The sequence below is a fragment of the Thamnophis sirtalis genome, unplaced genomic scaffold (genome assembly GCF_051295495.1).
Source record: "Thamnophis sirtalis isolate CommonGarterSnake01/CBP01778 unplaced genomic scaffold, rThaSir2_p1.2 scaffold_3, whole genome shotgun sequence".
NCBI lineage: Eukaryota > Metazoa > Chordata > Lepidosauria > Squamata > Natricidae > Thamnophis > Thamnophis sirtalis.
Window position 1 is genome coordinate 147,935,619 of NW_028261383.1, and position 17,011 is coordinate 147,952,629.

Here is a 17,011-nt window from a genome sequence, read left to right on the forward strand (position 1 = left end):
TTTGTCATGAACTGCACCACTGAGGACAAAACCAATTTCATTGTATACATGATCTACAATGACAATAAAGGCTATACTATCTGGTCAACAGGCAGAAGAAAGCCTGTCCTGCAAAAAAAAATGGCCCTATTCCATATTGCATCCAGAAATCTATTGGGAGTCAGTGTAGGTTTTCTAACAAACAAAATTATATAACACTGCATACCAAGGGAAGTGAATTATTTTTTGGATTTAATCATTTCTTTACTAACCTTGAGAGCATTCCATACTCTAGCTTTAATATGAGGGGAATTATGAATTTCAAGAATCTGAACAACTATTTATCAAACCACTTTCTCTTGAATTATAAGATCAGGATATGTAATGGCATTTATTTTTATATATCAAAATAGGGGAAGGGATCACTATTGAGTTTTCCGAATGTATAGAAAATTGAATTATGATAGAACAACCTTAAGGCATTTCCAATTGCTTGTACCTATGGCTAATTAACTGCCAATGAGTACAAGTGGATTTCTCTCTAACAGAACTTGGAAGAAAATAATGCTTAGTTGCAAGAATAAGGAATTGCCCCGCCTGGATAGACAACTTGGTTTCCTCCCAATGTTTTGAACTGCAACATACCATCAATCCTGGTCTGCAAGTTCCAAGACTCCAAGAGTAATAAACTCTCGCATCTGCCACTTGTATTCATTTGCATCATTACTAATGGCGGCTTTAGAATCAAATCTGAGGATTTTTGGCATCATTAAAGTCAGTAATTTTACTGACTCTCCAGACCATTTTAAATATACTATAGCTAACAACAAAGCATAGATAACTTGAAATGAGATATTGTTGTTTTTTGATCTAAAACTAATTCATTTTAGGCCTTACAATTTAAATCTAAAATCTAAACAGTGTGTGTCCAAGGGAGGTAAGGTGAGCAAACCCCGACTTTAGAAAGGAAGGAAGGAAGGAAGGAAGGAAGGAAGGAAGGGAGGGAGGGAGGGAGGGAGGGAGGGAGAAATAAAATAAAATCGCATTTCCACGTGTTGAAGCCGCGAAGCACTTGCACCACGTGAAACTTGCCCCACGAGACCCGCGACAACCGAGACGGACAACCGCAATAGAAGCCGTCCAAAGGCCTGGCCGCCATTTGCTCCTTAGATCGAAGATGATCCAGAGCTTTGGTTCATCCATCCTCTCTTTGTGGCTGCTGTTTCTGCTGCTGGGGCTCCTGCCCCCCTCCTCCCTCACAGACAGTGAGAGTGAGGCTGCCTTGTTTGAGGAGGCGGTTCGGCTAGAAAACCTCCAAGGTCCCTTCCAGCTCTATTCTGAATGTAACCATTTCATTTAACTTAATCTGTTTGGTGCTCCGTAAGGCAATGGCTCTAGAATGCTCCCAAAAGACAGATGACAGAAAGCACCGCTGTTATTAGGAAAGAAGCTTCCTGCAGCCCCAAGGGCGTTCAGGGCAGCTCTAACTGCCACCCCTGGCCCCAGATTGAAACTTCCATAAGGAAAGGTGCCAGCAGAGACAAGAGGTTTATTCTTAAGATAGTCAAGAATGCAAGTAAGGACTGTGATGTTGATGCTATTATACATCTTGGCACAAATGATCTGTCCCAAAAAGATGTACTTTCTGTGAAGAATGATTTCCAGAGCTTGGGGTATGAACTTAGTAGTATAGGTTGTAGGCTTACCTTTTCAGAGGTTGTACCATATATAAGGAACAAAAAGGTAAGGGCCAGTGTGTAGCAGAGTTTAATGTGTGATTAAAGGAGGGGTGTAAAAGGGAAGGCTTTGGTTTTATTAGTCATGATGCCTGCAGCTGGTCCAATGAAAAACTGTACAAAAGAGATGGTTTGCACCCATCCAAGAAAGGGACTGAGTTACTTGGCATTAAATTCACAGATTTTCTGGATAAACATTTAAACTGAACAGCGGGGACAGAGAATTAATTGATACAGAACATTTCTGTCCCCAGCAATCTAAAATTCATAGGGTTATCAGTGCATGTAACATAGATGTTTGCACGGGTAAGATTATCACTCCCGCTCTCAAGCAAAACCAAGCATTTAATAGTGAGTGCCATACCATGTGCATGAATCATACAATACAATGCATTTGGGTCACTATTCAAAGTTGGGTGGGGGGAAATGACATTGCCATAGCTTTATACTACAGGCCACCCAACCAAGCAGAGGAAGTAGATGAACTTTTTGCTAGTCAGCTGACTAAGGTATGTAGGAAGCACACCACAATAGTAGTGGGAGATTTTAACTGCCCTGACGTCAACTGGAAAACAAACTCTGCATCAAGTGGAGGATCCAACAGGTTCCTAACAAACCTAGCAGAAAACTTTGTTTCCCAAAAAGTAGAGAAGGGAACAAGCCACATTGGATTTAATTCTCACTAACAGAGAGGAAATGATAGAAAGTGTTGAAGCCACAGGAACCCTGGGGGCAAGTGACCATGCAATATTGGAATTCAACATTATGCAAAGACAAGTATTAGAACAAAGTGAAACTAGACTCTTGGATTTTAAGAGAGCTAATTTCAATAAACTCAGAGAGAGCTTGGGAAAAATACCATGGATGAGAATCCTCAAGGGGAAAACAACTCAAGAAGCTTGGGAAATTTTGAAAAATGAGATTACAAAAGCCCAGTCTAGCAAAATACCAATGAAGAAGAAAAATAACAGCCCCCAAAAGAAACCAGCATGGCTGCATAAAGAACTCTCTGACAAATTGAAAGACAAAAAAGTTAAGTATAAAAAGTGGAAGCAACAGGGAGAAAGCAGAACCATTTAACTCATGTTTTGCATCTATCTTTACACAAAGGGATAAAACACTCCAACCTATCAAAAACAGCACCACAAAAATCAGATTAGGAACACAAATTGAAATAGGGTAGAAAATGGTAAGTGAGCACCTGTCTTCCCTAGACGAGTTCAAATCAACAGAACCGGATGGATCACACCCTAGGGTTCTGAAGGAACTGGCAGACGAGATCTCAGAACCACTGAACTATATCTTTCAGAGATCCTGGAGCACTGGGGAACTACCAGAGGACTGGAAAAGAGCTGATGTGGTTCCCATCTTCAAAAAAGGGAAAAAAACAGATCCAGGAAACTACAAACCTATCAGCCTGACCTCAATACCAGGAAAGATTCTGGAAAAGTTAATCAAGCAACGAATTAATGAACACCTAGAAGCAAACCAAGTAATAGCCAAAAGCCAACAAGGGTTTGTCAAAAACAGATCATGCCAGACTATTCTTATTGCATTCTTTGACAAAGTGACAAAATTAGTGGACTAGAGGAATGCCGTCGATATAATTTACTTGGACTTCAGTAAGGCATTTGATAAGGTAAACCATAACCTACTACTAGTTAAAGTAGAAGAATGTGGGGTAGACAGCATCACCACCAGATGGATTTGTAACTGGCTGACCAACCGCACTCAACGTGTAGTCCTCAATGGAACTGCATCTTCATGGAGGGAAGTATGCAGTGGATAACCCCAAGGCTCTGTTTTAGGCCCAGTACTCTTCAACATCTTCATCAATGATTTAGATAAAGGAATAAATGAGGAACTCATCAAATTTGAAGATGACACCAAGCTGGCAGGAATAGCCAACACTCCAGAAGATAGGCTAAAGATATAGAAGGATCTTGACAAACTTGAACATTGGGCACTATCTAATAAAATGAATTCAATGGTGAAAAGAGTAAGGTTCTACATTTAGGCAACAGGTAGAATATAGGTGGTATCTTGCTCAATAGCAATGAGAGGGATTTTGGTGAAGGACTAGGGGAGACATGATAGCAGTGTTCCAATATCTCAAGGGTTGCCACAAAGAAGGAGGAGTCAAACTATTCTCCAAAGCACCTGAGGATAGGACAAGCAGCAATGGGTGGAAACTAATCAAGGAGAGAAGCAACTTAGAACTGAGGAGAAATTTCCTGACAGTTAGAATAATTAGTGGAACAACTTGCCTCCAGAAGTTGTGAATGCCCCAACACTGAAAGTCTTTAAGAAGATGTTGGATAGCCACTTGTCTGAAATGGTATAGCGTTTCCTGCCTAGGCAGGGTGTTGGACTAGAAGACCTCCAAAGTCCCTTCCAACTCTGCTATTGTATTGTATTGTATTGTATTGTATTATATTGTATTGTATTGTATTGTATTGAAAGAGCTCTGATCGTCCCGCTGAGATTTCTGCAATCTCCTGTCAACAAGCATCAGATTCCTCTATTGTCTTCCTCTCTTTTGGCTGTGAATGTGAGCCCAGAGCCCGAAATCTCCAGCTATTTCTCTCTGGGCAAGTTGGAACAAATTCAGAATTAGATTTAGAAGAACAGGTTCACCATACACAGACACAAGCTTACCTTAGGTCATTCCTAAGCAATTCCTTCTTCTTGCCCAGAAGAGAAGGGAAGGGTTGCTGATGAGTTAATTGCCTAACTTGAAGTTGGCTCCTATCCGGAGGAGGTGGAGATAGTAGCCTGGAACTGGGTTTTCCTGCTCCACTTTGAAAATGTTTCCAACTTGGATTGACATGAAACCAGTTCTGCACTTTCACTGCTGTGCTTTCATTCAACTCAATGACAGCAGTTCTTTTGGGGGATATAGGGAGCTGCCATCACATCCCCTGCCCCAGGGAGCACTAATCGCACTTTGTATTCCCATACCCGGGGTATATCTGCCCTGAAGTAGAATGTAGTGGTGCGAACGAGTCCACTATGCTTTGTGAACTAGGTAATCCAGCCCAGAGCGATGCAGGGCAGCAAGCAGCCATCTCAAGTGGCAAATTTGAATTGACTTCAACCAAGACGCCATCTGCCAGCGTTATGAGTGAAAGGGATACATTGCTAGAGTCTGCAGAAGCAAGTTTTCCATAGTGACCAGACAGCCAAGAAACCAAACGGCATACCCGAAACCACCGAGATGAGGAACATGGCAACCACAACCAAAAAGCTGGAGGGAACCACAAGTTCCAGACAACCATCGGCCAAACCTGCATAACGCAAGGTGAAAAGCTGAAAGTCACAGTCCACCTTGAGGGATCTCCATGTTCCATGGAGATAGACGTGGGGTCATCACTGACTATCACATCCTGGACTACAATTAAGAAGATTGTCCCCAACTTGAAGAGACACAAGCTGCGGATCCCAGACCTATGCCTAAGGACTACCAAGGGAACCGAGTCCTGGTTCTCGAACAAGGCACTTTCCGATTGCTATACAGGTATTTCAACAGACTGCTTCCTGTGATGGTAGTAAGCAGCGCCCTGCAAAACCTCTTAGGGCTGGACTGGTTCAAACCCCTGGGCCTTGAGGTGACCAGAATCAATGCCATCTGTGACAACAGCACCAAATAACTCCTTAAGTAAGTATGTGGGGACTCCCATATCTTTTAACTTGGACCCCAACATAGCCCCAATTAGGCTGAAACCAAGGAGAATAACTTTTGCTCTCCGACCAAAAATTGATCTGGAATTGGACAAGTTAATTGGTTAGGAAATCCTAGAACCGATAGATCATGCCTGCTGGGAGACCCCTATAGTGACCTCAGTCAAGCCGGATGGGTCAGTCTGCATCTGTGTGGACTATAAGTGTACAATAAAGAAAGCCTTCCAACAAAGCGCTTACCCTGTACCCATTATACAGCACTTACTACATTCATTAGGCCCCAGAAAAGTTTTCACTTAATTGGACATTATGCAGGCATACCAGCAGTTTCCTGTAGATGGCGCTACGATGGAGGCCCAAACCCTTGTGATGCATTGGGGTGCCTTTAAATTCGGTGTTGGTATTGCCCCTGGACTGTTCCAAACCATCATGGAACGACTGTTGGAACGATGGCGTCCCTGGAGTCACCCCCTATTTTGTTTTAATTCTCCACCTTAAAACAGAGAAATACCAAATCAATGTGCCAAAGGTCGAATTCCTAGAGTACCTCATCGACAGCTCAGGGATTCACCCCACAAACAAACAAATTAAAGCCATCCAGGATGCCCACACACCTTGCAACCAGACCGAGCTCCAGGCGTTCCTCAGATTCCTTAACTTCTACAGCATCTTTCTTAAACAGAAGGCTACAGTTGTTGAACCTTTGCATCGGCTTCTCGGCAAGAAGGCAACATGGACTTGTGGCAGAGCCGAGGCTGCCCCTTTTGCTGTGGGGAAAAAACAACCATCAGTGGACATGTTCCTGGTCCAGTAAAACCACATCCTGCCACTTGTGATGACTTGTGATGCCTCACCTTTCGGCGTTGGGGCCATCCTCACCCACTGCATGCCCAATGGAACTAAGGCACCCATTGCATACTACTCAAGGATTCTGTCAGTGACCGAGAAAAACCTTAGGTAGAAGGGGGAGGCACATACTAACAGGATGGCAGTCTCAACAGCCCATTATAATGTAGCAAGGGAAGGCAACACAATGTTTACACAGCTGGTCTTATTTCTTTCTTATGGAGGACTTTTATCAGTTCGTTATTATCTACAATGTTTTCAAGGTCAACTTTCTTAGGCAACTTTTACCAGGTAGTTTGCAACTAGACAGCAATGCAGATAATTAATTCAACATATTTTATTTAAATTTCTGCTTCAAAAACAAATCTAAGCAATTCTCAAAAGTCACCAAGTTACCAAGAAATTCATAGGCATAGAGTGAAAGTTAAAACACCAATGGCTTCCGATTCGCTTTCTAACATCCTTAAGCATTTCTCAAGATCTGTCACTTCCTTTACTCTATCTGACGGCTTCATCCATTCGCAGCTGACCCGAGGGAGTGAAAACACCTGTTGTAAGTACCACCCATTCAGCACTGTTGTAATTTCAAATGGTAGCTGAACAAGTGGTCTTTAAACAAGGATTACCTGGACAATGATACTTTAGTCTCTTAAGTAACAATTAGACACTAAACATTCAATAAAAGAGATGGCTTCCTTTGCTATCAAGGAGCTAAGACATTTGTGGTAACAATACCATTTGAGATGCAGCTTTAAATGATGTTGAGAAGGTTTAACAAATTACGTGGGGGATTTCCTAATTAGTAATGGTGTAAAATAAACGAAAGAAGAATCAATGCAGAAATGGTGCACAATAGAATGAGGTGAATAACCTTATGAGTTATCTACCAAAAGAAAAGTGGAATACACACGCATATTAGGATTGTTAAAATATTCTGATTTCTAGACAGGGTTAAGGTTAAGGTTAAGGCAATTGGACTTTTCTTGTTTTTTCTTTGAAGACATTTCGCTTCTCATCCAAGAAGCTTCTTCAGCTCTGACAGATAGTGGGGAATGGAAGGATTTATAGTACTTGCAGACAGCTGGTCATTTGCATCCGAGGGTCATTGAAGCACTTGGAGGTTTATCTGTCTCCTCAGGGACACTTGAGTATTGCTGCTGGTTCCTGTAGTCTTCAATCTTCCTCTGGAAATCCATTCCTACTCCCACACCATTCAAAGGGTGTTCATCCCAAATTGCATAGCTAAAAGATTTTTTTTTAAGTAACAGAAAGTATCACTGTTGGTTTAAGAAAGAACTGGAACAGATCCGAACTGAGGACCTGATGTAATTGCTTTGCTTAAGAAAGAACATTAAAGGAACAGGGAGCACTAGGAAGTGTTTAAGAAAGTATTTAAAGCAAATCATTGAGGGATTCAAGGAGGAAAGGTTTTTATTCCCTATTTGGGTGACAATGCTGGTTCTCATCTCCCAACAATGCCTGAAAATCTTCACCCTGCCCATCTATGTGCTTGCCTATTTTGGCTTATGGGATCCTATTTGCAAAAGAACTTTCCCATTTCTTATGAACCAGTACAGCAAATTCTACAATAAAAAACTCCACAAGGAAAAGGAGAAGCTGTTCCAGAACATGCGGGACTTTGCCGATGCCTCGGGAAATCTCCACCTGCTAGAGATTGGCGTGGGCTCCGGCCCCAACTTTCAGTTTTATCCCCCCAACTCTCACGTCACCTGCTTGGACTACAACCCCAACTTTCAAAATTTCATCCTGGAGAGCATGGCTCAGAACACGCACCTCCAGTTCGAGAATTTTGTGGTCGCCGCCGCCGAGAACATGACTTCAGTGTTGGACAACTCTGTGGACGTGGTGGTTTGCACGCTCGTGTTTTGCTCTGTGAAGAGCACCCAGGCTGCCTTGAAGGAGATCCAGCGAGTGCTCAGACCGGTAAGGGCAAAGAGGGAAAATTAACTCTGGTCTGTCCAGACCACTGAATAATGGGCACAAGGCTGGTGTGCATCCTTTGAAAATAATGGGCACTATGTAGGTGTGCATGCACACTAGGCAGGTGTGCCTGGGATCAAGGGCTTTAGCTCCCACAAAAATAGCATCTTTCTTCTGCTCTTTATGCTGCTGATTTTGAGGCTTAACTTAAACTGGATCCCTTCTTAAGGCAACCACACCTTTCCTGCCTACCCTGCAATCATTTTCAGACTGTACAATAGCGTTAATGTTAGTGAATCGCAGCAAGCATCAGGCCTGAGATAGGAGCCTGGTTGGTATGTCAATCTCCAGAAAACATTAGGTTGAAGCTAAATTGAGAAGTTAAAACAATGTCCCATATCTGGGAAATGACCCCGGTTTGCGCGGACCAGATGGTTGGTGAACCCGGAAGTAATTAACTTCCGGGAAATGCCGGTACCGCTCCTGGTCCCTGTCGCTGCAAAACGCCCTTGCCGACAAGGCAGCGCGACCCACTCGGCATGTAGAAATAGCAAAAGAAGGAACAGGAGAGGAGTTCCAAGCAGGGCTTTTCAAACAGCCAAACCCCTCCCTTCTTTTGCTGTTTGAACAAGCCGTGCAGGTTACAATCCTGGTTCTGGGGATTCCCCCCCGCCCTCCAAAAAAAAGACTGGCTACCCGTCTCTCCAGATCTTGTGGCTTTTCAAGATTTTCTTTTAAAAAAATGCCTCCCCGGGTGATCTTGAAAACCTGCAAGGTTGCTTTGGAAGGGGACAGATGGGCAGCATTTCCCCCTGCCCCCCTCCCTGAGTGCCTGCAGCCTCAGAGCCTGCAGCCTTAAAGCAAGCCTTTGCACAGTAAAGAAAATCTTTTCATGAGCGAGAGAAGTTCTTAATTGCCTTTACTGTGCAAGTTTCTGCAGCCTCCGAGGCTGCAGGCAACCAGGGATGGGGTGGGATGGGGGGAATGCTGCCTATCTTCCCAAAGCAACCTTGCAGGTTTTCAAGATCATCTGCAGAGGCGTTTTTTAAAAGAAAACAGTCTTCTTGTGCTAGAAGGGAATGGGGTTAGGGGGGAAGAAAGAGAAAGGACAAAAAGGAGAAAGAGAGGGAGAAAGAGGAGGTGGGGGATAGTGGGATCGTTGCTGCTTTCTGAGCTTGGTGGTTTTCTTACAGGCATTTCATTACCAAACTAGGTAACATCATCAGTGCTAGAAGGAAGTGGCTTATGCATATCCTCATCCTCATTTTAATATATCCTGCCTCTCAGGAGCATCTGAAGAAGATATCAAAGTATTGTAAGATATCTCATGATCTTCTCAAAGACCAAAGAGAGTAACAAACAATCAAGAGTCATCCAAAACCAATCCAAGGAACTGAAATTCTAACTTTTATAAGCATAGAAAAGTAGTGATAAGAGATGATCAAGCATAGCAACCATCCTGGGAACAAGTTTAAGAATGAACCACAAGGCTCACTATGTTCTAGTGCCCTGGGGAGGGGTGGTTTGGGGGTTTTCTTCAGGAAAAGATTCAATGCCAACTTCCAACTTTGGCATAAACCAAGGCATGATTTAGACATATTGCTATATGAGAGCAATAGATCATAAGCAAACTCTAATTCTCAATATGCCATCCTTGAAATTTGGCACTTCTGCTTTCCTATTTTTGAGTCAGTCAGCTTGGCACATATAGAATTCTGTCCTGACCAGAGTGTGAGAGGAGTAGAACAGCCTTCAAAACAGAAAACAGGAGGAAAATTGCAATAACATTTTACTGAAAAATTAAATTTGGATTGTAACCTATACTAGGGAAAGCATGTTGCAAACAAGTGCCTTGGTGGGGCCAAATGTTGTTCTTTGGCAACAGATACAGACATGATTACCCAATGCCTCCTTCCTAGGGATGAAAAGGGGGAGGGAAACAACCAGCCCAAAATCACCCAGCGGTGATTTTGAATTCATAGTTCTCCAGCTCTATAGCCTGTGGCCATAAACATGAGACCAAATTTGTTCTCTATAAAGTTTTCCTTCCTCCTCCTTGACTCCAAGGAAAACAAATTAAGCACACAGAGTATACAGCAATTAATCATCTTTTTGCAGTAGCAAGGAGTTCCAAAAACACATGCTGTACATAAAATTACATAGGATTGTTCCTTGGACAAGACTGCCCTCCAACGCATTATGTAGACTATATCCAAACTAAAATGCAAAGGAAAATCACTTTAAGTTTACAAACTCACACACAATACCAAAAACAGAATATCAGAGTTCAATGAGATCTTAAAGGTCTTTTGGTCCAATCCCCTTTTGTAAAAAAATGTTATTCAATTTCTTCTTTAAAAGCTCCAGATGAAGCACCCACAGCTCATGGAGACAATCCAGATCAAGATGTCTCACAATCAGGAAATCTTCCTTGGTTCTAGTTTAGTTCTCTCCCTGAATAGTTTCCAGCTATTGCTCTGTGTGTGTGTGTGTGTGTGTGTGTGTCTGTGTGTGTGTCTGTGTGTGTGTGTGTGTAGAGAGAGAGAGAGATCAGGATGCTGCTGTGCCCCTCCCTTCACAGGAAAAAGGGGCAAGCAGAAAAAATAGTGAAAAGGAACAGAAGAAGAAAAACGCTACCCCATTTCCTACTCAGATACAGTTTCAAATGCAAAATGAAATGTGCATTACCTGGAATCTGTTCTCAAGCGGTTAATCTTAACTACATTTCTTCAGTCTTTGGCAGAAAGAAAGAAATCACACTCAGACTTTTACTTCAGTAGTCATGTCCCAGCTAAATTAGGACAGAGGTATGTGATCCTTTCAACTTTTTCTAGTGGTATTTCTTCCGACGTTATCTGTGGTAAATTAATGGGTTGTTTGCTGATGACCATGATCTTGGTTTTTCAGGTGTTAAGCTTCAAACCGTATTTTTCAGATATTTTTATGTTTTTGATAAGGAGCTGAAAGTCTTTGTGCTTACTGGAAACCAGAATTGTATCATCAGCATATCTTAAAATGTTGATCCAAGCACCGTTTATGTTTAGGTCATCTTTCCTATTTCATATATTCGACTGAAGAGCTGCAGTAAAAACTTCTTCCCATTGTCTTCCAGCAATTTTAAAATTTCTGCTGGGATATCATCAGGTCTTGTGGCTTTTCTTGCTTTTGCTATTTTTATTGTTATCCCGTTGTTACTCTTTCCATATCAATATCATCCCTAGTGTCCTCAAAAAGTTCTTCAATGTATTCCTTCCATCTTTTTAGTTTTTATCCTCATCCAAGATAATTTTCCCATCATCAACTAAGTTGTTGGTTTTCTTTTCGTAGAGCTTCCTGCTTCTTTCACTTTTTTGTGTAAGTTAAAATTACCATACTTCTGTTCCATCTCTTCTACTTCTTTGCATCGCTTTCCAAACCACTTTTCTTTCGCCAGGCTAATTTTTCTTCTAATTGTTTTCTGCAATTTATTGTATTTTTCTTTTTTTATATATTTAGAAGAGCTTCTTCCATCCATGACATGAAGAATTTCATCCGTCATCCATCACTGTTGTTTCTTGTGGTACCCCTCTCTCTGTTTTGAGTTTGTTACCTCTATTATTGCATTTTTAAATGTATTCCACTTCACTTCTACTTCTTCATTATTTAGATTGTTGGTTTCTCTTAAATGATTTTCTAGTTCTTCTTTTATCTTCTCTCCATGTTTAATGATGAAGTCACTGTCAAATATTGATTTAGGAGGATTCACTTTTTCATCCTTTTTTAGTTTGAGCCGGATTTCAGCAAGTAGTAGATTACATCTGCACCTGGGTATGTCTTTACTGATTTTACTGAGTTTCTGAATCTTTTGTTTATTATAAAATAGTCAATTTGGTTCCTTACTATATTATTTTGTATATCTGCCAGTGATGTCCAAGTGTAGAGGCATGTTTTTGTAACTTGAAAAAAATATTCATCACACATTACCTATGTTCCTTGCAGAACTCTACAAATCTGTCATCTCTACCATTTCTGATTCCTAAGCCAAAGTTTCCAACTACAGGAGTATCACTTCCTTCTCCCACTTTTACACTGGTCTCCCATGAGTATTGTGGTGTTACTTTTTAGGGTTTTCAGTACACTACCTATACCTTCACAGAACTTCTCTAAATCCTCTTCATCAGCCGTGAGAGCATAAACGTGAATAACATTCAGGGATATGCAGTCAGGGGAGGCAGGGGAGGCAGAGCCTCACCACTGTCATCATGAAAAGAAAAAAAATGTAAAAGGAAAAAGGCAAGAGCTGAGGTCAGGCTGAGCTAGTTGCTGCCAGAGTCACCGTGGATGACTCTGCTTAACTGTTTAAAAAAGCCTCTAAAAAGCGCCCTCTACAGGAGGAGGCAGGAGAACAACGTGCCTCATCTAGTCCAATTTTAGGCGTTTATAATCACTTGAGCAGAGTTAAGCAAGGGTTAAAAGCCTAAAAATTCCATCGTTCTCCTGCCTCCTTCTGTAGAGGGCGTTTTTTTAGAGGCTTTTTTAAACAGTTAAGCAGAGTCATCCATGGTGAGTCTGGCAGCAACTAGCTCAGCCTGACCTCAGCTCTTGCCTTTTCCCTTTTACATTTTTTTTCTTTTCATGATGACAGGCAAGAGCAGAGTTGAAATCCTCTCTGTAACAGCTGAAAAAGGTACGTGTAGGTGAGAGGGAGGGGGAAGAATTCAAACTTCATCCTCAAGCGTAGATCCCTCCCCAAGTGTAGTTTGATTGCAGGGAAAGCCATGTTGCGTTTTCAAACACACACACACACACACACACACACACACACACACACACCTGGATAAAACTATATAAGCCCAGCTCGGATCGGCTCCCCTCCAGCTTCTCTGCCTCTTCTCTCACCCCAGACTGCAAGCAGGAGGTGAGTGGGTGGATGGGCTTTATTGCGTTTCAGGCATTTCCCACCAGACAGCAGGCTGCATTTGCAATGGTGGAGGTGTTTGGGGAAGGCAGCAGGGGAATGGGGGGGGGTATGGCAGAGGAGCTGCTTTCAAGCCATTGGAAAATATATCCAATCCAACTTCTGTGTTTGTGTTTTTTTGAGAGAGAGAGAGAGAGAGAGGGAAGGGGGTAGGAGAGATAGTCCAATCCAACTTCTCTGTCTGCGTGTGTCTGTTTGAGAGAGGGGGAAGGGAGGGGGAGAGGGAGGAAGGAGGGGGAGGGAGAAGAAAAAGAATGAAGGAAACTTTTTCGCAAAGGAGAAAAACAAATGCTGTTGCTTTAAATCAGTACTGAGCATGCCTGGCTGTGGAATTCTGGGAATTGAAGTCCACAAGTCTAAAAAAAATTAAAACCCACCACTGTGTCAGTGCCTCACCAGCCATAAACCTCACCGCATGTCACTGAAACATTCATATTTACTGGAGTAATATTTATTTGGATCACCATCACACTATCAGATACAGCAATAAATGACTTGATACATTTATTTACAAGATTATTTACAATGATAGCTACTCCATTTAGATGATGCTCACAATTTTCATCATAGCAGTAGATGGTATAATCTCCTATTCAACACATTACATTTTCAGGCCGGCACATTTCATTCATTCGGAATATAGAGATATTGTATTTTGACATTTCTTTGATACTGTTGTGTGTTTTCCCAGATTCATATAGGCTTCTCAGATTCCATGTTCCAATTCATAGTTTTGGGTTTATCTTTTTCCCCTCAAGTTTTTTATTTTTTATGTTTTACATATCAGTGTTTGAACAGTGTGGTGCCTATATATCATATGTTTTATACAAGAAAATTAATATTAATATTTAACAAGCTTATATAATACTAGTAGTAATGGACATATTTATATGAAATTTTAATCTTTCATTGTTTAGTTATTCAATATTTCAATATATTATTTTTATACCGATCGCCCTATCTTAATTATTATACCTTTTGATATGAATAAAATGTTATCAATCACATTTGTTACATGTAACAAATTTATATAACTAATATTAATACCAACATTTATATTACATTAAGATCTTCCATTATTGCTTATTCAACATTTTATTTGGTTATTCAGTATTTCAATATATTGTTTTTATATCAATCACCATATTCTATATAATACAGTGACGTGCAGTGACTAGAGGCAGGGGAGGCGGGGCCTCACCAATCTCCTGAAGGAAAGGAAACTATTTTTAAAATAATTAAAAAGGCCAAGGTAGTTGCTCCCAGACTCTAAGTCACAGTGACTCTGAGTCTCCTTAGTGCAGTTAGTAGGAGGAGGCTAGAGAACTATGGGCCTCCTTTGCATAAGGAATTTTTTGCCTTTTAAGTGTCAACCAAGGGTTAAAACGCAAAAAATTACGTATGCAAATGAGGCACGTGATTCTCCCGCCTCCTCCTGCAGAGGGCACTTTGTTTAGAGCCTATTTTAAAATGTTTAAGCAGAGTCATCCACGTGGTGACTCTAGCAGCAACTAGCCTAGCCTGCCTGGCCTTGGCTAGACCAAATCTAGCATTTTCGACGCAGCTGGAAGGTATGTGGGAGCGAGGGGGCAGGAGGGAGGAATTCAATTTATTTGTAATGTAAGTAATTGTAATTTGTTTTTATTATGTATATGTGCGTGTGTGTGTGGTTTTTTTTTACCCGCCTCTGCTGGCGTGCGGGCTGGCACATCTATTTTCATTTTTCATTTTTCATTTATTATTTTTCATTTTTTATTTTTCATTTTTCATTTTATTTTTTTATTTTTTAAAACCATGCCGCCTCGTTGCGCCATAGAGCGAAACATGTCCTGGTTTGTGGCTGGGCGGCATGCATTTTAAAGTGCAAGCGTGCAGCCCAGCCACAAACCAGGACATGTTTCACTGAATGGCAGCCGAGGGGCAAGCTAAAGTGCCGGCATGACTTTGAAGTGCCAGTTTGCCTTCTGCGCGGGCCCGCGCAGAAGGCAAGCAGGCATTTAAAGCCATGCCAGCAGTTTAGAACTCGGCCACCATTCAGCGAAACATGTTTTGCTGAATGGCAGCCGAGGGGCAAGCTAAAGTGCCGGCATGCACTTTAAAGTGCCAGAGCGCCTGTCCACCATAGAGCAGGCTTGTTCTCTGCTTTCAGGGGCTTTGCGTGGGAAGGGGGGCTCTCCTTGGCTTTCACCCCTCTCCTCAGGTGCAGCTGGGGTGAGGGGGATGGATGGCGCATGTGCGCGCACTATTCCGGTGGGTGAGGGGGAGGCGAAATGTTACAAGGAAAATCCTGGCCCACGAGGGTGGGCGGAGGCAGGGGACTCTGCCAACGCAAGCCGCCCCTGCCCCTCCTCAGTGCTTCTAGTGTGCGAGGCTGCTCGGGGAGATTATTCATTTCTTGCGTTCAGATGCTTGCCTTAAAGCCCCCGCCGCCCTCCTCACCCAGCTACAGCGAGCGAGCGTGCGCTCAGAGAGGCGGGCTCCGAGCTGAGCCCTCCAATCCTTATGCGGTGAGGAGATGAACCCTTCAGCTTGTCCTACCTCCCCTCCCCAAGCGGGTGCCCTCCTCCTCCTTCTCCTCTCCTTCAAAGGCAAGAGGCAGGCAGGTTGTTTTTTTTCCGGAGCGGCTTGGACCCTGCCTAGATTGGAGGAGTGGGGGGAGGAGAATATAGAGGTCCTGCCCACTTGCCTCACCAGCCGTGAACTTCACCGCACATCACTGATATAATATAACTCAGACATTATTAAACATATTTGTTACATTTAGCATACATTTGCATATTCATATTGAATTTTAATTATTATTTTTTTAGTCAGTAATTCTATGTATTGTTTTTATGACAATCCCCGTATTGGATAGGGATAGGCCACAGTCAGTAAGGATGGGATCTCACCATTCTTGTACTCTGATATTAAGCACAGGAGCCCCCCAAGGTTGTGTGCTAAGCCCCTTCCTTTATTCTTTGTACACACGTGACTCTACCAAATTGTATAACACCAACGCAATAATTAAATTTGCAGATGACAAGAAAGTGGTGGGGCTCATTAATAAGAACCACAAGTCTGCTTATAGGAAAGAAGTACAAGGGCTGACATTGTGGTGTAAAGAAAATACACTTAACACCAAAAAAAAAGTAAAGAACTATTTAGGTATTTGATTCCCTCAAACCCACCATTAGATCACAAAATCCATACTGGGTAGGGGGTGGTCAATTCACCACCCAGGGATGTGGTTTGTTGATGTGCTTAGGCTACCCCTAAGAGTTTATGTACCCAGGAAGTTATATAACAACAGTCTTGATTACAGTGTGAATTTTTATGTAATTTCAAAGCATTCTGTTTTATATTATTCTTTTTTGTATTATCTTACTTTTTCCAGGGTGGTGCATTCTATTTCATTGAACATGTAGCAGCTGGCAGATCAACCTGGACCTACTTCTGGCAACAAGTCTGTGACCCTACTTGGAGATATATAGGAGATGGGTGCACCTTGTTAAGAGAGACCTGGAAAGATTTGGAGAATGCGGGGTTTTCTAAACTGAACTTGCAACACACCATATGCCCGTTTTTCCCCTATCTAATTCGGCCTCATATTAATGGATATGCTGTGAAGTAATTTAAGGGAAAGCATATTTCTCTGAAAATAAAATTTCTGACTTTAAAGAATTAATCATAAAAATGCATACACTGCAATAAAAAAAGTGTTTCCTCTTTTCTTTACAATTCAGAGTGGAGGAAGGCTCCAAAAAGTTCAGGCCACACTAAACCTAAATCAGGGCACTAAACCTAAATCATCACAAGGACTGGGGGCCAGACCCAGTCCCCAGAGTGCTTAGATATGACCCGCTGGGCCACCCTAGAAAAAGAGAAGGAC

General features: G+C 42.1%; 1 protein-coding gene and 1 long non-coding RNA gene across 2 annotated transcripts in view; one reads left to right on the forward strand and one right to left on the reverse strand.

The window, feature by feature from the left end:
- The window catches only part of LOC148048222 (uncharacterized), a 49,676-nt gene extending 43,313 nt beyond the window's left edge, over nucleotides 1-6,363 (reverse strand). The window contains exons 1-2 of the long non-coding RNA XR_015695819.1: nucleotides 6,251-6,363; nucleotides 6,011-6,163 (exon numbers count right to left, since the gene is read on the reverse strand). This is a non-coding gene — a long non-coding RNA (uncharacterized LOC148048222). The remainder of the gene's footprint in view (nucleotides 1-6,010; nucleotides 6,164-6,250) is intronic.
- Nucleotides 6,364-7,667: 1,304 nt separating this feature from the next.
- On the forward strand, nucleotides 7,668-16,753 carry LOC148048223 (thiol S-methyltransferase TMT1A-like). Its single transcript, XM_087707860.1, has 2 exons — nucleotides 7,668-8,186; nucleotides 16,517-16,753. Exons 1-2 carry the CDS (start codon nucleotides 7,695-7,697, stop codon nucleotides 16,751-16,753), a joined length of 729 nt encoding a protein of 242 aa, XP_087563986.1. The 5' UTR covers nucleotides 7,668-7,694.
- Nucleotides 16,754-17,011: the final 258 nt, after the last annotated feature.